Source organism: Hyperoodon ampullatus, assembly GCF_949752795.1.
Source record: "Hyperoodon ampullatus genome assembly, chromosome: 2".
Lineage (NCBI taxonomy): Eukaryota > Metazoa > Chordata > Mammalia > Artiodactyla > Ziphiidae > Hyperoodon > Hyperoodon ampullatus.
The window spans coordinates 22,675,239-22,699,597 of NC_136915.1; the positions used below are offsets into that span (position 1 = coordinate 22,675,239).

The 24,359-nt window shown below is 41.8% G+C and overlaps 1 protein-coding gene and 1 pseudogene across 3 annotated transcripts in view; both read left to right on the forward strand.

The window, feature by feature from the left end:
- Positions 1–9,668: 9,668 nt before the first annotated feature.
- FAM76A (family with sequence similarity 76 member A) overlaps positions 9,669–24,359 on the forward strand; it is a gene marked incomplete at both ends in the record, with an annotated part of 24,968 nt that continues 10,277 nt past the window's right edge. The window contains 5 exons of one of the 2 annotated variants that reach the window (XM_079724479.1): positions 9,669–9,749; positions 11,034–11,098; positions 13,997–14,051; positions 14,799–14,951; positions 19,786–19,943. In XM_079724479.1, coding sequence (XP_079580605.1) covers positions 9,669–9,749; positions 11,034–11,098; positions 13,997–14,051; positions 14,799–14,951; positions 19,786–19,943 — 512 coding nt within the window. The remainder of the gene's footprint in view (positions 9,750–11,033; positions 11,099–13,996; positions 14,052–14,798; positions 14,952–19,785; positions 19,944–24,359) is intronic. The other variant, XM_079724480.1, reaches the window with a different exon arrangement.
- On the forward strand, positions 21,439–22,949 carry LOC307067155 (small ribosomal subunit protein eS6-like; annotated as a pseudogene). The gene is made up of 2 exons: positions 21,439–21,994; positions 22,359–22,949. The product of its transcript is annotated as a small ribosomal subunit protein eS6-like (transcript).

Below are 24,359 nucleotides of genomic sequence, written 5' to 3' on the forward strand. Positions count from 1 at the left end.
CCAGCCCCACCCCACGGTGGTTATCCCCCCTTGGTGTCCATACGTTTGTTCTCTACATCTGTGTCTCAATTTCTGCCCTGCAAACCGGTTCATCTGTACCATTTTTCTAGGTTCCACATACATGCGTTAATTTACGATATTTGTTTTTCTCTTTCTGACTTACTTCACTCTGTATGACAGTCTCTAGGTCCATCCGCGTCTCAACAAATGACTCAATTTCGTTCCTTTTATGGCTGAGTAATATTCCATTGTATATATGTACTACATCTTCTTTATCCATTTGTCTGTTGAAGGGCATTTAGGTTGCTTCCATGACCTGGCTATTGTAAATAGTGCTGCAATGAACATTGGGGTGCATGTGCCTTTTTGAATTATGATTTCTCTGGGTATATGCCCAGTAGTGGGATTGCTGGATCATATGGTAATTCTATCTTTAGTTTTTGGAGGAACCTCCATACTGTTCTCCATAGTGGCTGTATCAATTTACAGTCCCACCAACAGTGCAAGAGAGTTCCCTTTTCTCCACACCCTCTCCAGCATTTGTTGTTTGTAGATTTCTGATGATGCCCATTCTAACTGGTGTGAGGTGATACCTCATTGTAGTTTTGATTTGCATTTCTCTAATAATTAGTGATGTTGAGCAGCTTTTCATGTTCTTCTTGGCCATCTATATGTCATCTTTGGAGAAATCTCTATTTCGGTCTTCTGCCCATTTTTGGATTGGGTTGTTTATTTCTTTAATATTGAGCTGTATGAGCTGTTTCTATGTTTTGGAGATTAATCCTTTGTCCATTGATTCGTTTGCAAATATTCCCATTCTGAGGGTTGTATTTTTGTCTTGTTTATGGTTTCCTTTGCTGTGCAAAAGCTCTGAAGTTTCATTAGGTCCCATTGTTTATTTTTGTTTTTATTTCCATTACTCTAGGAGGTGGATCAAAAAAGATCTTGCTGTGATTTATATCAAAGAGTGTTCTTCCTATGTTTTCCTCTAAGAGTTTTATAGTGTTCGGTCTTACATTTAGGTCTTGAATCCATTTTTTTTTTTTTTTTTTTTTTGCGGTACGCGGGGCTCTCACTGCTGTGGCCTCTCCCGTTGCGAAGCACAGGCTCCGGACGCGCAGGCCCAGCGGCCATGGCCCACGGACCCAGCCGCTCCGCGGCATATGGGATCCTCCTGGACCGGGGCACGAACCCGTATCCCCTGCATCGGCAGGCGGACTCCCAACCACTGCGCCACCAGGGAGGCCCTTGAATCCATTTTGAGTTTATTTTTGTGTATGGTGTTAGGGAGTGTTCTAATTTCATTCTTTTACATGTAGCTGTCCAGTTTTCCCAGCACCACTTATTGAAGAAGTTGTCTTTTCTCCATTGTATATTCTTGCCTCCTTTATCAAAAATAAGCTGACCGTATGTGCATGGGCTTATCTCTGGGCTTTCTATCCTGTTCCATTGATCTATATGTCTGTTTTTGTGCCAGTATCATGTTGTCTTGATTACTGTAGCTCTGTAGTATAGTCTGAAGCCAGGGAGTCTGATTCCTCCAGCTCCATTTTTTTCCCTCAAGACTGCTTTGGCTATTCAGGGTCTTTTGTGTCTCCATACAAATTTTAAGATGATTTGTTCTAGTCCCATAAAAAATGCCATTGGTAATTTGATAGGGATTGCATTGAATCCATAGATTGCTTTGAGTAGTATAGTCATTTTCACAATATTGATTCTTCCAATCCAAGAACATGGAATATCTCTTCATCTGTTGGTATCATCTTTAATTTCTTTCATCAGTGTCTTTCTGCATAAAGGTCTTTCGTCTCCCTAGGTAGGTTTATTCCTAGGTATTTTATTCTTTTTGTTGCAGTGGTAAATGGGAGTGTTTCCTTAATTTCTCTTTCAGATTTTTCATCATTAGTGTATAGGAATGTAAGAGATTTCTGTGCATTAATTTTGTATCCTGCACCTTTACCAAATTCATTGATTAACTCTAGTAGTTTTCTGGTGGCATCTTTAGGATTCTCTATGTATAGTATCATGTCATCTGCAAACAGTGACAGTTTTACTTCTTGTTTTCCAATTTGTATTCCTTTTTCTTCTCTGATTGCCGTGGCTAGGACTTCCAAAGCTATGTTGAATAATAGTGGTGAGTGTGGACATCCTTGTCTCGTTCCTGATCTTAGAGGAAATGCTTTCAGTTTTTCACCATTGAGAATGATGTTTGCTGTGGGGTTGTTGTATTTGGCCTTTGTTATGTTGAGGTAGGTTCCCTCTATGCCCACTTTCTGGAGAGTTTTTATCATAAATGGGTGTTGAGTTTTGTCAAAAGCTTTTTCTGCATCTCTTGAGATGATCATATGGTTTTTATTCTTCAGTTTGTTAATATGATGTATCACATTGATTGATTTGTGTATATAGAAGAATCCTTGCATCCCTGGGATAAATCTCACTTGATCATGGTGTATGATCCTTTTAATGTGTTGTTGGATTCTGTTTGCTAGTATTTTGTTGAGGATTTTTGCATCTATATTCATGAATGATATTGGTCTGTAATTTTCTTTTTTTGTAGTATCTTTGTCTGGTTTTGGTATCAGGGTGATGGTCGCCTCATAGAATGAGTTTGGGAGTGTTCCTTCCTCTGCAATTTTTTGGAAGAGTTTGAGAAGGATGGGTGTCAGCTCTTCTCTAAATGTTTGATAGAATTCACCTGTGAAGCCACCTTGTCCTGGACTTTTGTTTGTTGGAAGATTTTAAATCATAGTTTGAATTTCATTCCTTGTGATTGGTCTGTTCATATTTTCTATTTCTTCCTGGTTCAGTCTTGGAAGGTTATACCTTTCTAAGAATATGTCCATTTTTTCCAGGTTGTTCATTTTATTGGCATAGAGTTGCTTGTAGTAGTCTCTTAGGATGCTTTATATTTCTGCGGTGTCTGTTGTAACTTCTCCTTTTTCTTTTCTAATTTTATTGATTTGAGTCCTCTCCCTCTTTTTCTTGATGAGTCTGGCTAATGGTTTATCAATTTTGTTTATCTTCTCAAAGAACCAGGCTTTAGTTTTATTGATCTTTGCTATTGTTTTCTTTGTTTCTATTTCATTTATTTCTGCTCTGATCTTTATGATTTTTTTCCTTCTGCTAACTTTGGGTTTTGTTTGTTCTTCTTTCTCGCGTTCCTTTAGGTGTACGGTTAGATTGTTTACTTGAGATTTTTCTTGTTTCTTGAGGTAGACTTGTATAACTATAAACTTCCCTCTTAGAACTGCTTTTGCTGCATCACATAGGTTTTGGATCGTCGTGTTTTCATTGTCATTTGTCTCTAGGTATTTTTTGATTTCCTATTTGATTTCTTCAGTGATCTTTTTTTTTTTTTTTTGTGGTACGCGGGCCTCTCACTGTTATGGCCTCTCCCATTGTGGAGCACAGGCTCTGGACGTGCAGGCTCAGTGGCCGTGGCTCACGGGCCCAGCTGCTCCGCAGCATGTGGGATCTTCCTGGACTGGGGCACGAACCCGTGTCACCTGCATCGGCAGGCAGACTCTCAACCACTGCGCCCAAGGGAAGCCCTCTTCAGTGATCTCTTGGTTGTTTTGTAATGTATTGTTTAGCCTCCATTTGTTTGTGTTTTTTACGTTTATCTCCCTGTAATTCATTTCTAATTTCATAGCGTTGTGGTCAGAAAAGATGCTTGATATGATTTCAATTTTCTTAAATTTACTGAGGCTTGATTTGTGTTCCAAGATGTGATCTCTCCTGGAGAATGTTCCGTGCACACTTGAGAAGAAAATGTAATCTGCTGTTTTTGGATGGAATGTCCTATAAATATCAATTAAATCTATCTGGTCTTTTGTGTCATTTAAAGCTTGTGATTCCTTATTTATTTTCATTTTGGATGATCTGTCCATTGGTGTAAGTGAGGTGTTAAATCCTCCACTATTATTGTGTTACTGTCGATTTCCTCTTTTATAGCTGTTAGCAGTTGCCTTATGTATTGAGGTGCTCTTATGTTGGGTGCGTATATATTTATAATTGTTATATCTTCTTCTTGGTTTGATCCCTTGATGATTATGTAGTGTCCTTCCTTGTCTCTTGTAACATTCTTTATTTTAAAGTCTATTTTATCTGATATGAGTATAGCTACTTCAGCTTTCTTTTGATTTCCATTTGCATGGAATATCTTTTTCCATCCCCTCACTTTCAGTCTGTATGTGTCCCTAGGTCTGAAGTGGGTCTCTCGTAGACCGCATATATATGGGTCTTGTTTTTGTATCCACTCAGCAAGCCTGTGTCTTTTCGTTGGAGCATTTAATCCATTCCCGTTTAAGGTAATTAATGATATGTATGTTCCTATGACAATTTTCTTAATTGTTTTGGGTTTGTTTTTGTAGGTCCTTTTCTTCTCTTGTGTTTCCCACTTAGAGAAGTTCCTTTAGCATTTGTTGTAGAGCTGGTTTGGTGGTGCTGAATTCTCTTAGCTTTTGCTTGTCTGTAAAGTTTTGATTTCTCCATCGAATCTGAATGAGATCCTTGCCGGGTAGAGTAATCTTGGTTGTAAGTTCTTCCCTTTCATCAGTTTAAGTATATCATGCCACTGCCTTCTGGCTTGTAGAGTTTCTGCTGAGAAATCAGCTGTTAACCTTATGGGAGTTCCCTTGTACATTATTTTTCGTTTTTCCTTTGCTGCTTTCAATAATTTTTCTTAGTCTTTAATTTTTGCCAGTTTGATTACTATGTGTCTCGGCGTGTTTCTCCTCGGGTTTATCCTGTATGGGACGCGCTGTGCTTCCTGGACTTGGGTGGCTATTTCCTTTCCCATGTTAAGGAAGTTTTTCACTATAATGTCTTCAAATATTTTCTCTGGTCCTTTCTCTCTCTCTTCTCCTTCCAGGACCCCTATAATGCGAATGATGTTGCGTTTAATGTTGTCCCAGATGTGTCTTAGGCTGTCTTCATTTTTTTTCATTCTTTTTTCTTTATTCTGTTCCGCAGCAGTGAATTCCACCATTCTGTCTTCCAGGTCACTTATCTGTTCTTCTGCCTCAGTTATTCTGCTATTGATTCCTTCTAGTATAGTTTTCATGTCAGTCATTGCATTGTTCATCTCTGTTTGTTTGTTCTTTAATTCTGCTAGGTCTTTGTTAAACATTTCTGGCATTTTCTCGATCTTTGCCCCCATTCTTTTTCCGAGGTCCTGGATCATCTTCACTATCATTATTCTGAATTATTTTTCTGTAAGGTTGCCTATCTCCACTTCATTTAGTTGTTTTTCTGGGGTTTTATCTTGTTCCTTCATCTGGTACATAGCCCACTGCCTTTTCATCTTGTCTATCTTTCTGTGAATGTGGTTTTTGTTTCACAGGCTGCAGGACTGTCAGAATTCAGTTTTTTAAAAAGTTTTATTTCTGAGTTTGCAGATCAATAATTTACACCCGCTAATAGAAGGCAATTTTGATTTTTATCAACTCCCCCCTTCCACCCTGGACCTACACCATCCTCCTTAGCATGAAGATTTTTCTGGAGATTGTGAACAGGAGGCAAGCAGTGACACTCTGGGAGAGCCGACCCCGTTGAAGCTAAGTGTCCCCTCTGTGTACTTCCATGATACTCTAAGCACAGCACAATTCAGTCATTCATTATTCTATCCATGGTTATTTCCTTTATGTCCCCCTTTTCTTTTGCTACCATGAACAATCCTGCTAGAAATACCCTTTTTTCCTACTGTTCCCACAGGGACACACCCAACTGCTGTTGCCAAAGACACATGGAAGGAGACTCGATAAAGGGAAGGAGGGATAAGGTTTGACAGGCTAGACATTCAGCAAACAGGTGTGTGTTCAGATCAGTTCAGGAAACATCAGTCACTGTCCTCACTTTAGTCTCCTAGTAGCTGCTGACACTGTTGACTGATGTCTCCTGCTCTTCTCTTGGCTTCTGTGAAACCACTCTCCTCTCTGAACTCTCTTGCTCATGGCTCCTTTGCAGGCATCTCCTCATGACAAGATCCCTGTTGGATGGACTTTCTCTTGACTCAGGAAGGGGCACTGCTATCTTCTCTCTCTAGGCTTTCAAGGTAATATCGTCCAGTCTCGGGGCATGTATGCTGATCATTTCCCCCCAAACTCACTTCATCCCAGACCTCTCCTTTAAGAGATATACAGACTAGAGCCGCCACCTTCATAATGTCTTCTTCTGGAGGTCCCATAGGCATTTAGAACTTACTATGTCAAAAATAAAACTCTTGGGAATTCCCTGGTGGTCCAGTGGTTAGGACTTCATGCTTCCATTGCCAGGGGCCCAGGTTTGATCCCTGATCGGGGAACTAAGATCCCACAAGCCTCGTGGCGTGGCCAAAAAAAAAAAAGCAAAGAAATAAAACTCTTGGTTTTGTCTCTGAAACCCATCCTTCTAGCCTTCCCTTTTGCTGGAAATGATATCATCATCTGCACACAGCTGGGCACATAGACCATAATTTCTTTCTTTCCCTCACCGCCCCCTAAATCCACTCTACCCCTAAGTCCTGTTGACTCTATCTTCAAAATATATATCCTGACTCTTTCCACTTTTCTCCACTGCAAACTTCTCATAATCACCTCTCACCTGGATGACTGCAATAGCCTCCTCACTGATCTCTGTGCATTTACTCTGGCCCCCTACAGTCTATTCTCCTCGTAGCAGCCAAGTAAATCGTTAAAAAAATTTATATCTGTCACTTGACTGCTTAAAAACTGCCTATGGCTTCTTTCCCATTATACTTCATATGCTGTACTTTGAAAAAAAAATCATACGCGCGTCAGCGTCTACAGGCTTTGCACATCTGGCCCCTGCTGACTTCTGCCAACCTCTCCACTTGCCCTCTGTCCAACTAAGCCCCAGCTATACTGGCCTCTCCTCCATTTCTTGAAAATGCCAAGAAATATTCCACGTCAAGGTCATCACCTTTCCCTCTGCCCAGAACATTCTTGGCTAAGTCATATGTCTAAGTCCTTCTCAACCTTCAGGCCTTGGCATCCCCTGGCCTTCTCTCTACCCAAGTGACTCCCCCTACCTTCTCCCTATCCCAACTTTGTTCTTTATCCCTGCAGCATGTTTATTCGTTCATAATCCTTGCTATTTAACTGTCTTTGCCACTAGACTGTTGGCTTCACAAGGGCAGGGATCACATCTGTTTTACACACCAGCATATCCCCATTGCCTAAGCCAGAGTCTGGCACATAGTAAATATGTAAATATTTGTTGAATGAATGGATTAATTGGCCCTGCACTGGGTGAATAGGATACAGAGGACCCAGCTATGGTCTTTCTGTTCCATAATGCCATAATCTGATGGATGAAAAAGAAGTAGATAGGTAATTGCAAAACTGGTAAATAATATAGTAGAGACCAGAACTGGAGACAGTAGAAACATAGAGAGGCCCATACCCCAGCGTGGAGTATGTGTGTGAGCAGAGAGGAGGCTGTGTTTCCATGATCGATGGCACCAGCATCTCCTTAGAAGACATTCAGTTTCTCCTAATAGCATTTATTTAGTGTACCAAGTTCCATGTACTGTTTCTTGTTTGTTTGTTTTTAATATGCCCAAAGTCATACAACTTCTAAGTGATAGAATTGGATTCAAAGCCAGGCAGTCTGGCTCCCAAACCTGCATCTTTTTAAAATTTTTTTAAATTAAATTAAATTAAATTTTTGTTTATTTATTTATTTTGGCTGAGCCACGTGGCGGCTTGCAGGATCTTAGTTCCCCAACCAGAGATTGAACCCAGGCCCCCCTGCAGTGGAAGCGCAGAATCCAAACCACTGGACTGCCAGGGAATTCCCTGCATCCTTTTTTTTTTAAAAAAAAAAATTGAGGTGAAATTCATATAATATAAAATTCATCATTTTAAAGTGAACAATTCAGTGGCAGTTAGTACATTCACAATGTTGTGCAACCATCGCCTCTAGTTCCAAAACATTTCCATCATTCCAAAGTAAAACCCCTTAACCAGGAAGCAGTTTCCCATTACCCTCCATGTACTATTTTTGATCCCCACAATGACCCAATTGTACAATTGAGGAAAGAGGCTCTGAGAAATTCAGCTATAGTGAGAAGTTCAGAAGTTCAAGGTTACCTAGCTAGTAGAAGTGGAGAAGTGATTTTGAACCTTTGTTTTCTGACCCCCGAGTCTAAATCTTTGATTAATACACATCTTTGGGCAAAGTCACAAGTAGGGGGCTGGATTTGGGTATCAAAGAGAGTAAATTTTGGGGGTGCACGGATTTATAAGCCATAAATGAGCCCTCGGTTGTTTAAAAAACGCACGTTTAGGTAAAACTGCAATTAGCATCGCTCAGGCGAGCAGAGTCAAAAGTAAGAGCAGGGGCTTCCCTGGGGGCGCAGTGGTTGGGAGTCCGCCTGCCGATGCAGGGGACACGCGTTCGTGCCCCGGTCTGGGAGGGATCCCACATGCCGTGGAGCGGCTGGGCCCGTGAGCCATGGCCGCTAAGCCTGCGCGTCCGGAGCCTGTGCTCCGCAACGGGAGAGGCCACAACAGGGAGAGGCCCGCGTACCGCAAAAAAAAAAAAAAAAAAAAAAAAAAAAAAAGTAAGAGCAGCTATAGGGCAGAGACCTGGAAAGGTCAGCACTGCACGAAGCTTTGCCAAAGCCTCAAGAACAAGAAGCTTGTAATTCCTTGGACAGCCCTTAGATGCACCAGGCTGGGACCTGAAAAGAGGCAGAGTAGCTGGGAGGGTGTGGCTTGCCTTCCCTTGGCCGAACCTAACCAGGAAATGCCAGGGAATTGTTCGACAGAGAAGCTGAGGGTGCAACTGGATTAGACACAGTAGGAAGCAGTCCTCAGGCCAATTGCATCCCACTGAGGGGGCCCTCCAGGGCACGAGGACTCTCAGGGGTGGAGAGCCTCGCCTTAGTATCCGTCTTCTTCTTCCTGGAGGAGCTGTCATCACTCTAGCACCCCTCTTCCACAAAATAGGGGTGCTCTCTGGGGCTTCTCTCTTTCTCTCTGGAAGTCAGGGACCCTAGAGGTCCCTCTGTTTTAGGGATCTCAGACAGAGGGCATCCCTCTAAGTTGCCTCTCACGTTTCCTCTCCTCCCTCGAGTGAGAGAGCTGTGCGGGCCCCTCCTACCCCGACGTTGGAGGCGTTTTCTCACAAGCCCCCTTCTTTTTCAGGCTCGGGGTGGCGGCCGAGTTCTAGTTCGACAATGCACCACGCTCGGCTCAGCCAGCTGCGAGAGGGCAACTCCATGGAAACCAAAACATCACAACTCCGTGGAGATATCGCGAGAAGCACGGTGAGAGAGGAGGAGCGAGGGCGGGAACAGAGAGCGAAGTGGGAGGAGCCTAGGCACTTCAGAGGTCCCCCACGGGAGACCTTCCCTTCCAGCGGCGCCCCCTCGTGACTGCGCTTTACATAATCGAGGCCGCGCGCGTCATAAGTGGCGTACTCCAGTCCAGACCGAATCAGAGTCGTAAGAAGCTCCGTGTTCCGCCCTTTCCTCCTTGATAGACGTCAAAGTGAACCAGTGAACGGGCGTCCAGCGCCGCCGCGCCAGCCCTGGTCCGCCCGCACCCGAGGACCCGCCCGCCTACCGCAGCCCGCAGCCTGTCGCCGCAGGTTGTGCCTCAGACTGTCAGATAAAGCGGCGGGCCGGGCCGGTAGCGCTGTGAGCACTGCCCGGGCCGGACATGGCGGCGCTCTACGCCTGCACCAAGTGCCACCAGCGCTTCCCCTTCGAGGCGCTGTCTCAGGGGCAGCAGCTGTGCAAGGTGCGCGGGCTGGGGCGGCAGCCGGGAACTGGGACGCTGGAGGCGCGGCCCGGAGCTCCCGGTTCTGTGGGGACGCCCGGCGGGGTCCCCCGGGCAGGGCGTGGCAGGCCCGCCTAGCTGAGGAACAGCACCCGCTCCGCCGGGGGGCTGGCGGGGCACATGGGGGAGACCCGAGCCGTGTCCAGGCCCCAGCGGCCGGCGTGTCCGGGTGCTTAGCAACAGCGAGGGATTGTTCTCGGACCCCGTGAGGTCGGGGGAGGGGACAGCTGGTCCCCCGCTCGCCCTCGACCAGCGGCGGCGGAGATCCCTTTTGGGCTGGCTTCCCCCCGCGCCGGGGTCTGCCGGGTTTCAAGCTTAGCGACCTCCTGCCCCGCCTGGGACAGAACTCCAGAGTTGGGTGCTGTCTGGGACGATCGTGTCGAACTGGGCACTTTTCAGCCAGTCCCAGAGTCGGAGGTAGCCAGACTTTATAATAAAGCCCCACAGTCAAACGCACGAAGCAAAAGGATGATATTTCAGCTTCTAGTTAGTGAGCTTCTGTCCTCGCCGTAACCAGCTGCTGATCAGTTTTTACCCCGAAGGTCCAAGTTCTCTTTTTTTCTTTTAAGTTGCTTCATCTTGCTTTGCCTATTTAAATGAATAGAGGTGCTGTGAAGCGACAGTTAAAAGTCACCAAGCCGGCTGGAGAGTGATGTTGAGATATCTCCAGATAATCCAGAGTTTGTGTCTCTGGTATGGCTAACTCATAATTGTGTGTCATCATTGCCTCCAGTGGCCATGACTTTGTCTCTTTTTGTTTACTAGGTATGAGAGAGCTCAAAAAGTCAAATGTCTGAATGGCTTTTTGGCCTTAAAAAATACATATTTGATTATATGTTTGTATATGTATATGTTTATTGATTTTAAGGGAGTTTTATATATGTAAGCAATAATGATTTTAATTCAGTACTTTGGTTTCACAAGTGAACCTGCTCAAAAATCACACAGTGGCAGAGACAGAACTGGACTAGAACCCAGGGCTTCTCGTTCACTAGGTCTGAGGCTTATTCATACCTTTGTTTTACAATTTATGACTAGTTCCATATAAATTCTTACTTAACTCCCACATCAATGCAGGGTGGTGGTGCCAGTTTTACAGACAAAAAAAATTAGTCCCAGAAAGTTAAAGTGACTCACTCAAGCACAGTGACTATGCTTGGAATAGTACCCAGGTCTTCTGCCTCCTACTGAAGGCTCTTTCCATTTCTGACTGCCTTTTAAAATTATATCCTCATTTCATTTCAGGAATGTCGGATTGCACACCCTGTTGTGAAGTGCACCTACTGTAGGACTGAGTACCAGCAGGAGAGGTACAGTTTTCGTTGACCATGAAAGATGCTAATAGGCTTTTCCTTTTAAAATCTGTAATCGATTGCATTTCAATATACAGATCTGTAATCAGTTGCATTGTAATATATAGATCTGTAATCAATTGCATTATACACAGATTCTGCCATTTCCTGTTATAACACAATGGAAGTAAAATACACATATTGTTCCCTAGTTATTCATTAATTGCTTAAATTATTAGTTACTTATTTTTCACATCCTTGATAATTTTATATTGTGGGGTTTTAAAAATAAATTTATTTATTTATTTATTTATTTATTTATTTATTTATTTTTGGCTGCATCGGGTCTTCGTTGCTGTGTGCGGGCTTCTCATTGTGGTGGCTTCTCTGGTTGTGGAGCACGGTCTCTGGGCACGCGGGCTTCAGTAGTTGGGGCTTGCTGGCTTCAGTAGTTGGGGCTCGCGGGCTCTAGAGTGCAGGTTCAGTAGTTGTGGCCCTCGGGCTTAGTTGCTCCGCGGCATGTGGGATCTTCCCGGACCAGGGATCAAATCCGTGTCCCAGGGAAGCCCTATATTATGGTTTTGACATTTTTGACACTAAGAAACCAATCCCACAACAGTAAAACATGAGCCTTGTGCTCTAGTATGTTTATATGCAGAGTTTGAAGAATTTATAAGCCAAAAGAAGATACTTCTGAAAATGTGACAATCTGATAAAGAGTTTGTTAGCCCTAGTCACATTTGAAAAAACTCACTTGCCTTTACACTTGCCTTGTGTGAATCTCATTTTGAAAAGTGTGAAAAATATTTAGGTGTGAATGAACACACATCTTTGGGGGACTTTTTAATAGCAGCAAAGTGGTTTATTGGTATAGTAAGTTAAACTTTTGGGGAACCGTGGCTGTAGGTAATATTGCCTTAAGCAGGATGGGGTCTGTTTGCCAGCTCACACATAGACCCAGAAGCCTAATTTTAGTCAGCTTCATTTCAATTCTAGGAATATTTTCCCTGACCTTCCATTATGTATATTTTCAAAGAAAAAAAAAGCTAAAAAAACTAGATAGTAAACACTCATCTACCCACTACTTAGATTCTACAATTTACACTTACTACATTTGCATCTATCCATCTCTATCCATCAGTGTATTAATCCATCTTATTTGTGATGCAGTTGGGGACATCAGTGTACTTGACCCTAAACACTTCAGCATGCATATCATTAACTTAGAGTTCAATATTTGTTTATGGTTTTAAAATTTTTTTAGAGGTAAAATTTGTGCACATTGAAATGCTCAAATCTTAAGTGCATCATTTGATGAGTTTTACAAACAGTATATATCTGTGTAACCCTAAACCCCATCAAAATATAAAACATTACTATCACCCCAGAGATTCTAACCCCAGCCCAGTCAGTCCCCACCCTCCTTGCTTTTTCCAAGCAACTACTGTTCTGATTTTCCTTTCCACCATAGATTAGTTTTACCTGTTCTAGAACTTCATGTAAATGGAGACACACAGAATATACTCTGGAAGGTTTATATTTTAGCTTTTACATTTAGGCCTATGATCCCTTTCAAATTTATTTCTGTGTGTAGGGTGAGATTTGAAGTTTAACCCTTAATTCACACCATACATAAAAATTAATTCAAGATGGATTATAGAAATAGGTTTTTTGCATTTTCTTTCTAAGATGTCAAGAGCATTTGTATATATTGATATATATGTCCCACTCCTTGAGTAATAAATCTAAAATAAACCCAAATGTTCAACATCACAGAATCACTGATGCTAATCCTCTTTCTAGAGGTCTCTTTCAATGTACTTCACTTCCTGAACTGCCTTTTTTTTTTTTCTTTTTGGCCACCCCATGGCTTGTTGGATCTTAGTTCCCCACTAGGGATTGAACCCGGGCCACGGCAGTGGAAGTGCTGAGACCTAACCACTGGGCCCCACTGGACCACCAGGGAAGTCCCTGAACTGCCTTTTTAAAATGGTAGAAAATTGCCCTGGGAAATATTTTGTTTGAATATCTCATTTTAATTTAATGTTTTTTACTTTGACATTTTTCTTTTGTCTTTTAAGTTTGTAGTCACTTTGATAGGAATTGTATGGGAAGAAAATCACAAAGTAGCGATATACTGGATTTTTATGTTATTTTGTTTTTAGCCCCCAAATATTGTTTAAACTGTTCCTAAACATCAAGCATTTGTTTGTACCTCCCTTTGTGAAGGGTTAGAATTTATTTGAAGATAATTTTTTTTCCCCAAGGCAGTTTATCAGTTTAGGCATGTAGGTAATATTATGACTTGGATCTTCCCAAGGGAAAAGGTGTGTTTATTTTTGTCAGTGCTTAGCTCTTAGAGAAATTGGAAATATTGAAAAAATATTTGATGTTAGCATCTATTTCCCCACATCAGGGATTTTCATATACTTTTACTTACAGAGGAGAACATAGACAGAGTAAGGTCAACATGGATAGAGTCTCTGAGCTTATATCCCAAACACAAATACTTTACTCCTCATCTCAAATTTCTCAGCTGGTCATCTGAATTGAGGAGAATTAATTTCTTTTCTGCTAGTCCATTTTGGTCTAACATAATATTCTTTTGAGGGTCCTTTGCATATCTGATAATTTTACTTAGTGGTACTTGGAGGTGTCATAATCAGAAATAACTCACTCTCCATTTTAACCAAAGCCTCCTTGTATTTGAGCTAATAAAATTTATAACTACAGAATAATTAAAAGAGTTACTGGCAAGATACTCACCCTTCAGTTAATCAAATGTCCAAACCATATTCCACCTTGGCACTTAGTAATGAACAAATTCCTTGGACTTAAGGAAGAATCAGTTTTCAAATGTTGTAAGTAAAACGATTTTTTTCTTATAAAGCCTTGTGTCTCTTTCTTCCTTAACAGTAAAACCAATACAATATGCAAGAAATGTGCTCAGAATGTGCAGTTGTATGGAACGGTAAGTAGGGTTTCTCTGTACCTAACAGTCAGGTCTCTTGGGACCGTACATTCTGTGGACTATTAATATAATTACAGTATTTTTATTAGAAGACCTAGTTATGTGTAAAAATGTTCTCAGAAAAATTTATGTAGTGTTTTAGCTTTCCAACTTAGCTAATACTTAGTATTAAGGAGTTCTGTGTTTATAGTCACTGTGGCAGGATTGTGATTATAATTTTCCTTGAGAAGCTTCAGTAACCAGTATGTAAAGAGAAGGGGAATGATGAATCCTATGACGTGACCTCTTTGTTTGGTAACAGTTGACTATTCATTTTGATGAATGATTTTTTTTCTTTCAGTGTTAGGGTTCAGCATACTGTGTCCTTGCAGGCATTCTCCCCACATGTTTATACACTGATAATGTCAAAGAGGCCTTTTCAGAAATTTGGACGCACTTGCTCATTTCTCCAAGAGCTGGTTCTGTTGAATTGGTTAGAGAAGTCCCAGCATATATACTAATGGGTTTTTGTTATTTGTTTATTTATTTAAAAATCAATAGTCCTGTGCAGAAAAACACTTTACATGGTGTTAGGAATTGGGCTGTATTGGATCAGTGTAAAAGGAAATTTATGAAGTTGGGAATGCATTTTTACCATGGCTAATGAACTGTGTATAATAGAAATCATTGCTTTAAAAAATGCACTGGAAAAAAAATGCACTGGTATTTTACAACATACTTACTTGACACTTTTTTTTTCTCTTTAAGCCCAAACCTTGTCAGTATTGCAACATAATTGCAGCATTTATTGGCAACAAATGCCAGCGCTGCACAAATTCAGAGAAGAAGTATGGACCACCATATTCTTGTGAACAGTGCAAGCAGCAGTGTGCATTTGACAGGAAAGATGATAGAAAGAAGGTAAATCTCTGTGTTTTTCCTGGTACTTTTTTCTTTCAGAGAAATTAAGGTGGGCCAATTGTGTTAAAAAGACATATAACCAAGATTGATTTCTCAGTTCCTCTCCAAATTCTGTTATTGACTTTGAAGAAGATATTCAGCCTTTGTTTTCTTCATTTATCAAATGTGGACCATTATAGTCTAACATTTCATAGGTTAGTATTTCATGAGAATTTGAATTACAGTGTTCAACATCCCTTATAAGTCAAGTGGTGATTGGCAAAATTCTACAAAACTCTTTAAAGGAGAGATTGTGACTTAAGCAGGATATAGTCTGTTACCAGTTTTACTATCTGGCTCTTTAAATGTTTCTATCTGTTGAAGTTAAAGACCACAAGAAGATGATATAGATAAACCTCTATGTGGAATTATGGTACCTTGGTGGAATTAAAATGGTTTAGATTTGATCTGTTTAAAACCCTCAAGTGGCTTCCAGTTGCACTTAGAATGAAACCCAAACTCCTTCCATAGCCTGCAAGGCCCATACCTGACTCTCAGTCTCATCTTCCATCACACTCCCCTCCTCCTCCCTTGGTCCAGCCACACTGACCACCTTTCAGTCCTTCAGATATGCCAGTCTCATTTCCACCTTTGTGCCGGCTGGATTTGCCTGATACACAGCCTTCTCCAGAGTGTCATAACTGGTTCCTTGCGTCAAGTCTCAGCTCAATTGCCAGCTTCTCACAGAGACCTTCTTTACTAACTCCCCCAGTCACTCTATCATAGTACCCTGTTTATTGTCTTCAAAGCATGTAACGTTATGAGAAATTATCTTGTTTGTTTACATGTTTGTCCACCCCCACTAGAGTATGAGCTCTTTGTCCATCTGTTTTCATGCTGTATTACCAGCAGCCTGGCACATAGTAGGTACTTGATAAATATTTTTTGAATGAAAGAATGTAGTACAGAAACTCTCAGTGTCCAGAGATGCATTTCAGAGATGCTTAGGCTCTCAAAAGCTGATTCGTGGTAACCAAATTCATTAATTTACAATGGGAGGAAGTAACTTTCCAGTGACCAGAATACTCCTGCCTGCCAACCAGGGCACCTCTTCCCTGAATCAAGATACTAGAGAAGCTGAATTAGTAATCAGAAGGTAACATATAATAATAGTTGGAGCACAAGCTTTTTAGTCCCATAGATCTGGGTTCCAGCCCACTTCTGGCTTAGCTGAATGATCCTGGGCAAATTATTTACTCCTGTTATGCATCAGTTTTGTCATCTTTACTGTGCGAATAACAGTAGCTACTTCACAAGGGCATAGGGAGATTTAATTGAGATAGGTATATAAAACAATTTTGAGCCTAGCATATACTATACTTCATTAAATGGTACCTATATTATTATTAAAATTGGATTACATTAGAATTCATTGTTTCTACTTTCTAGTTACAATCCTATCATAAGAGTTTGCGTATTTGTAGGCATCCTCAATCATCTATTTATAAACTTTAGGAGGACCAAGCTTAGGGATTGAGAGTGGATGATCTGGACTCAGAGTGCCTGGGTTGAAATCTTTGTCTGTCACTTATTTGTTGTGTGACTTTGGGCGAGTTAATCTATCAGTGCCTCAGTTTCCTCATCCGTAAATGAGGCTGCTCAGACCTCATTGTTGTTATGAAGGTCAAGTGTAAACTCCTTCCGAAGGAATCTGGCACATGATAAGTACTCAGTGTTATCTATGATTATTTCTTTATGATAGTTTAATTCTGAGAGAGTGATTTTATATTTTTAAAGTTTGTGAAGGAGAGATCTGAAATAAAGTGTCCTGTGGTTCAGTGTGTGATTTTCATGTTTAATGCTGGCTCTCTTTCAGTGCAGTTGCTTTGTTTTCAAACCCTTCTTCAGTGAAAGCTCTTTCGTGGAGAAGGTCTCCTAGAGGTTTTTTTTTTTTTTTTTTGACTGCATTGGGTCTTTGTTGCTGGGCACAGGCTTTCTCTAGTTGCGGCGAGTGGGGGCTACTCTTTGTTGCAGTGCACGGGCTTCTCATTGCGGTGGCTTCTTGTTGCAGAGCACGGGCTCTAGGCACGCGGGCTCAGTAGTTGTGGCTTGCGGGCTCTAGAGCACAGGCTCAGTAGTTGTGGCGCACGGGGCTTAGTTGCTCTGCAGCATGTGGGATCTTCCCGGACCAGGGATCAAACCCATGTCTCCTGCATTGGCAGGCGGATTCTTAACCATTGCGCCACCAGGGAAGTCCTCCTAGAGTATTTTAAAGTCAGACCTTCAGGCCATATCCCATAACCATGAAATGCAGCAAATTGAAGTTTGGTTTCAAAATTCATTTATACATTCGTTAACAAATAATTAGATGCTTATCATGTCTCAGATACTGCTCTGGGTGTTGGAAATACACTGATGAACTAAGCAGAAGAGACCTTATTCTCTCAGAGCTTTTATTTATGTGTGTAAGAGATGGATGAGAACAAACAAGGAAATAAATGAACACAGATTTTAGGTGTAAGTGCTATAAGGAAATAGGGTATATGGTAAGAGAGTGACTGGTGAGGCCAGTTTAGACTGGGCAATCAGGAGGACCTACATGGAGATAAAATCTGAGCTGAAACAGGAAAGATGAGAAGGAAGCAGCCATGGGAAGCTCTGGAGGGCAAAGATCCTGGGAAGAGAGACCAGCTATGAAAAGACCCTGAGGCAGGAATGAGCTTGGCAGATGGGAAGAACAGAAAGAAGGCAGAGTGAACAGAGAATGAGATTATAAAGGCAGGCAGAGGCTACATTTAAGTCAACATAGGCTATGGTAAAAACTTTAGATTTTATATTTTAAGGCAAGAAGAGACATAATCAGATTTACATTTAAGAAGCCCTCTTTGGCAGCTATGTGGAAATGGTTGATCTGGAGAAAAATAGCGAGATCATTTGGCTGGGTCTTGCAGTTGTGACAGGTAAGAATGGCTTTGCTTGGGTGGAAGCAGTGGAGTTGGAAAGAAGTGGATAGATTCAGACAGATGACTTGCTAATAGGTTAGGAGAATAAGGTGCAACGAAGCTTTTGCTAACAAGATAATACTTTAGGTAAATGATGGTCTGGCTTACCCATGTTCAAGATGGGGCAGAAGATCTAATTTAGAGGCAAGACATGAAAACTAAGATTCCATAAAATATCAGCACACTCCCTCCCCAACCTGAGTAATTGCAACCAGCTCTGCTGCCCTGCCACTTGTACCAGGCCACCCCACAAACTTAGTTTTGCAATCTGAGTGCTGTACAGAGGCATCCCAGCTTCAGAGGATTGTGGAAGCTCCATTTTGCTTTCCTAGCCCTGTGCCCTGCACCCTGGTACAGAACTGCTTCTGCCTAAAGTGATCAACTTTTTCTAAATCAAACAAAGTGCCATGGTAGGCCACCACCAGGGACTGGGGCCCGGGAAGCTACTTGCCCATCAGTCTTTTTCTGGAGACATTTTTTTTTTTTTTTTTTTACAGAAGATATTGGGGGTAGGAGTTTATTAATTAATTAATTTATTTTTGCTGTGTTGCGTCTTCGTTTCTGTGCGAGGGCTTTCTCTAGTTGTGGCAAGCGGGGGCCTCTCTTCATCGGGGTGCACGGGCCTCTCACTATCGTGGCCTCTCGTTGCGGAGCACAGGCTCCAGACGTGCAGGCTCAGTAGTTGTGGCTCACGGGCCTAGTTGCTCCGCGGCATGTGGGATCCTCCCAGACCAGGGCTCGAACCCGTGTCCCCTGCCTTGGCAGGCAGATTCTCAACCACTGCGCCACCAAGGAAGCCCTCTGGAGACATTTATTTCCATCTGAGAAAAGATATCCAGCATACCATTTTATGAGCCATTTATAAGGTATTAAAGCTAAAGTATAGGGCTTCCCTGGTGGCGCAGTGGTTAAGAATCTGCCTGCCAAGGCAGGGGACACGGGTTCGAGCCCTGGTCCGGGAAGATCCCACATGCTGCGGAGCAACTAAACCCGTGCACCACAACTACTGAGTCGGTGCTCTAGAGCCTGCGAGCCACAACTACTGAGCCCACGTGCCACAACTACTGAAGCCTGCGTGCCTAGAGCCCGTGCTCCACAACAAGAGAAGCCACCACAATAAGAAGCCCATGCACTACAACAAAGAGTAGCCCTCACTCACCATAACTAGAGAAAGCCCACGCACAGCAACAAAGACCCAATGCAGCCAAAGATAAATAAATAAAATAAAATAAATTTAAAAAAGAAAAAAAAAGAAAAGAAAAAGCTAAATTATAAAATTCATGTTTCATCTTCTGTCTTCTCTTTTCCCTGCTGTGTTTTCCTTGCTGAGCACCATAGAGATATTTGTGTCTTTTGAAATTCTTATGGGAACTTTGCTCTGGTCTGTGTTAAGTTGAAGAAAAACAAAATAAAAAAATATATAAAATTAGCTCATTTTTATTTTATTTATTTATTTAAAAAATTTTTTGGCCATACCACACAGCATGTGGGATCTTAGTTCCCCACCAGGAATCAAACATGTGCCCCCTGCAGTGGAAGTGTGGAGCCTTAACCACTGGACCGCCAGGGAAGTCCCCAGCTCCTATTAAGCAATTTTTATGTACCTTGCACCATGCTTTACCTACATTATGTCACTAGATCCTTGCACCAGCCCTCTGAAGTAGGTTCTATTATCCTTCATTTTATAGATGAAGAAATTGACCCCATGAGTACCCAGCTGAGTTCTGTAAGGTCACACAGCTTGTAAGTGGCAGATCTGGACTCAACCAGAGGTTGTAGCTCCTAATACCCATGTTCTCAGCCACTGCACTAGCACATTCCTTCTTCTTTATCTTTGTTTCCTCATCTTTCAGGTAGATGGGAAATTGCTATGCTGGCTGTGCACACTTTCATACAAACGGGTTCTTCAGAAGACCAAAGAGCAGAGGAAGCACCTGAGCAGTTCTTCCCGTGCCAGCCACCAGGAGAAGGAGCAGTACAGTCGACTGAGTGGTGGCAGCCATTATAACAGGTAACCCCGAGATGCATGAGATAGGACGAGAGGTGCTGGGAGGTCAGATGTAATACTCAACACAATTAGCCATGGAAGATACCATTTTGTCTAAATTTTCCTATTTTCTCTCTAGTTTTTAGTCTGTAGAGGGAATCTCCTTTGTCGTAGTTTGTAATTCATGTATCATCCAAAGGCCAGAGAGACTTCCATAAGGCATCAGGATTTTCTGACTTGGTTTCTGTTGTGTCTTAAAAGTTTGTGGAACTTACTCCACTTTAACATGTAACGTTCTCCCCTCCGTTAGAGTGGGTTATCTCCCTAGAAGATTGGACATTTCACAGTCTGAGGGATGCAGCTTTTTTATGCATATTGGCTAGGAGATTGATAGATATTCTAGGTTTGTCCTTGTGAGATCCAGTCAAAATGATGTCCTTTCATTATTGTCTTAAGCTTCGTTTCAGAGTATCTGTAGAGCTGTTAAGAGTTCTGGCTTTGGATTGAATCCTGGGTCTGCCAAGTTTTCTTTATGGGATCTTGGGCAAGTTTTTTCATCTGTGAAATGAGGGAAATAATAATATTACCTCATAGAGTTGTTGCAAAAATAAATTATATAGTATGTGCATAGTGATTAGTTTTATAACCGGCATATAGGAAGCTTCAATACATTTTAGTTATTCGTTGTTATTATTACCATTGTGATCTTCTTTGTTCAGTGTTAAGTACTTTCATGAGCCAGGTTCTCTGCAAGGAATGCAGAGATAAGTAAAAGACTCACACTGCTATCCAAGAGTATGAAGTCTGGTAGGGAAGACAGACCTGTAATCAAATCATTGCAGGATAATTCGATGGGCATCACAGTGGAAACATGTCAAAATACAGGCATAAGAGGCAGTGGTAATTAACTGCCTTGGGAGGTTAGGGAACGAAAGATCAGAGAAATGCTGGTATTGGAGCTAGATCTTAGGATGAATCAGAATCATCAGATAAGGAATGGGCAGAGACATTCTAGGCTGAGGGAATAGCATTTGCAAAGACATGGAGGGCATGAGACCACACGGAACTTGGGAACAGCAAGTCCTTTTATTTTGCTGGAGCTTATGATTGGGAGCTGGAAAATGGGAGGAAAAGGAATCCAGCAGACCTGGTAAGGAGCATGAACTTGATCTTAGTGATCTTAACGGGAAGCCACTGAAAGGATCTATGCAGGGGAGGGGCCAAATCTGCATTTAAAAAAAAATTAACCCAGACTACTGGGGAGAATGAATTGGAGGGAAAAGAGGCTGGGGGCTAGTTAAGAAGCTTTTTTGGTAAGAGAACCTCAACTGAAGCAGTGACACTGAAGAGGCAGATTCAGGAAGATACTTTAGAAGGAGATTTTTGAGTAAGTTCGATAATATGATGAACAGATAGATGGGCAGGAGCTGGGTGAGTAAAGGACAATTCTCAGATTTCTTACTTGGGTGAATGGGTAGATCCTTATCTGAGAGAGACTATAGGAAGGGGGAAAAAGAAGTTCAGTTTTGGAAAGTTGAGTTTAAAGCATCAAGAAGAATTATTTAGCTCTTTTTCGTGGCACCTTGGAGGCGAACAGCTGCTTCAGGATGAAGCTGAACATCTCTCTCCCAGCCACTGTCTGCCAGAAACTCACTGAAGTGGACTATGAACGCAAACTTTGTACGATCTATGAGAAGTTTATGGCCATGGAAGTTGCTGCGGATGCTCCAGGTGAAGAATGGAGGGGTTATGTGGTCCAAATCAGTGGTGAGAATGACAAACAAGGGACCATGAAACAGAGTGGCACGACCCACAGCCGTGTCTGCTTGCTACTGAGTAAAGAGCATTCCTATTACAGGCCAAGGAGGACTGGAGAAAGAAAGTGCAGATCTGTATGGGGTTGCATTGTGGATGCCAATCTGAGTGTCCTGAATTTGGTCATTGTGAAAAAAGGTGAGAAGGATATTTCTAGATTTGCTGATACAACTGTGCTGCATCGCCTGGGGCCCAAGAGCTAGAATCCGCAAACTTTTTAAGCTCTCTAAAGAGGATGATGGGACTACCCTGGTGGCACAGTGGTTAAGAATCTGCTTGCCAGTGCAGGGGACACGGGTTCAAGCCCTGCTCCAGGAAGATCCCACATGCCGTGGAACAACTAAGCCCGTGCGCCACAACTATGAGCCTGTGCTCCAGAGCCCGGGAGCCACAACTACTGAAGCCCGCGCGCCTAGAGTCCGCGCTCTGCAACAAGAGAAGCCACCGCAATGAGAAGCCCACGCACTGCAACAAAGGGTAGCCCCTGCTCACCGCAACTAGAGAAAAGCCCGCGTGCAGCAACAAAGACCCAAGGCAGCCAAAAATAAAAATAAATAAATTTATAAAAAAAATAAAGAAATAAAAAAAAAATAAAGAAGATGATGTCTACCATTATGTTGTGAGAAGGCCCTTAAACAAAGAAGGTAAGAAACCTAGGACTAAAGCACCCAAAATTCAGCGTCTTGTTGCTCCACATGTTCTGCAACGCAAACGTCGGCATATTGCTCTGAAGAAACAGCGTACTAAGAAAAATAAGGAAGAGACTGCAGAATATGCTACACTTTTGGTCAAGAGAATGAAGGAGGCCAAATAAAAATGCAAGGAACAGATTGTCAAGAGATAGAAGCTGTCCTTGGTCAAAAAGAAGATGTCCTAAGAGTAACAAATAAATAAGATCCAATATCTAAAAAAAAAAAAGAATTATTATTTAGTGGAAGTTTAGCCTAAACTCACAAGAGAGGTTTGAACATGAGCCATTGGTAGCACATAAGAGTCAGTGGTAGCAGAGATTATTTTAAAATGTGGATTTCTGTGGCCCTACCCCAGAGTTTAATTCTGTAGAATCTAGGATAGAGTCCAGGAATCTTCTTTGTTTTATAAACATCTCAGATGATTCTGATGCAGGTGATCTGGGGAACATCATTTCTAACCACTATGATAGATAGTTGTTAAAACCATGCTCTTGAATGACACGACTCAGGTTGGAGGCTGAGAACAGATTCTAGAAGCACTCAAGAAGGATGGAGTGAATATTTGAAAACCAAATATCTGATCAGGGTTAATATCCAAAATATATAAAGGACTCAACAGTATGGTGTTTCCTCAAAAAATTAAAAATAAAACTATCATATGATCCAGCAATCACTCCTGGGTATATATCTGAAGGAACTGAAATCAGTATCTCATATTCATTATAACTTTATTCATAATACCTAAGATAGGGAAGCAACCTAAATGTCCTTCGAGGCATAAATGGCTAAAGAAAATGTGGTATATACATACAATGGAATATCCAGCCATAAAAAAAGAAGGAAATCCTGCTATTTGCTACAACATAGATAAACCTGGAAGGCATATGCTAAGTGAAGTGAGCCAGGGAGAGAAAGGCAAACACCATGTGGTATGACTTTTATGTGGAATCTTAAAAAAAATAAAGCTGATTTCATAGAAATAGACAATAGAATGGTGGTTGCCAGGGGCAGGGGGAGAGGGAAATGGGGAGGTGTAGGTCAAAGGGTACAAACTTTATAAGAAGAAGTAGTTCTGAGGATCTAATTTGTAGCTTAGTGACAATAGTTAATAATACCATATTATACGCTTGAAAGTTGCTGAGAGTAGATCTTAAGCATTCTCACCATTAAAAAAAATAAAAGAGGGAATTCCCTGGGAGTCCAGTGGTTAGGACTCTGTGCTTCCACTGCAGAGGGCATGGGTTCAGTCCCTGGTCAGGGAACTAATATCCTGCAAGCCACGTGGTACAGCCAAAAAATAAAAGAATTAAGTATGCGAGGTGATGGGTGTATTAATTATCTTGATCTTGGTAATCATTCTATAATGTACATGTGTATCAAATTGTCACCTTGTACACTTTAAATATGTACAATTATATTTGTCAGTTATTCCTCAATAAAGTCGGGGTGGGGGGAAGGATGGCATGATCAGTGGTATCGAATATTGAAAAGAGGCCAAATAAGAAAAGGTCTGAAACATCCTTTGGGCTTGGCAATTGGATATCCATCAAAGTAAAAGGGTTGCAGACTAGTTTTAGGGGGTCAACTTTTTAGGGCTAAAACTGACCTTTAGTGTTGTTGTGGGACTCAGACACCAGAAGATTCACAGAAATAGAGTGAGGAAGAACTGGACTTGGAGTTCAAATATGTCAGCCTGGTGTCTAGTCCCAGCTTCACTGCTAACTAGCTGTATATCCCTGGGTAGGTCAGTTCACCTTGATGAGCCTCAGTTTATGCAAAATAGAAATAATCCCTTGTATATACCTCACGGTATTATAAGATACATGTGAGACAATGAATGTGAAAGTACTTTTTAAATTGTAAGATAGATTATACTTGAGGTTTTATTGACTCTGTTCTCATAGTTATTAATAAAGCAGATAATATTTAATCA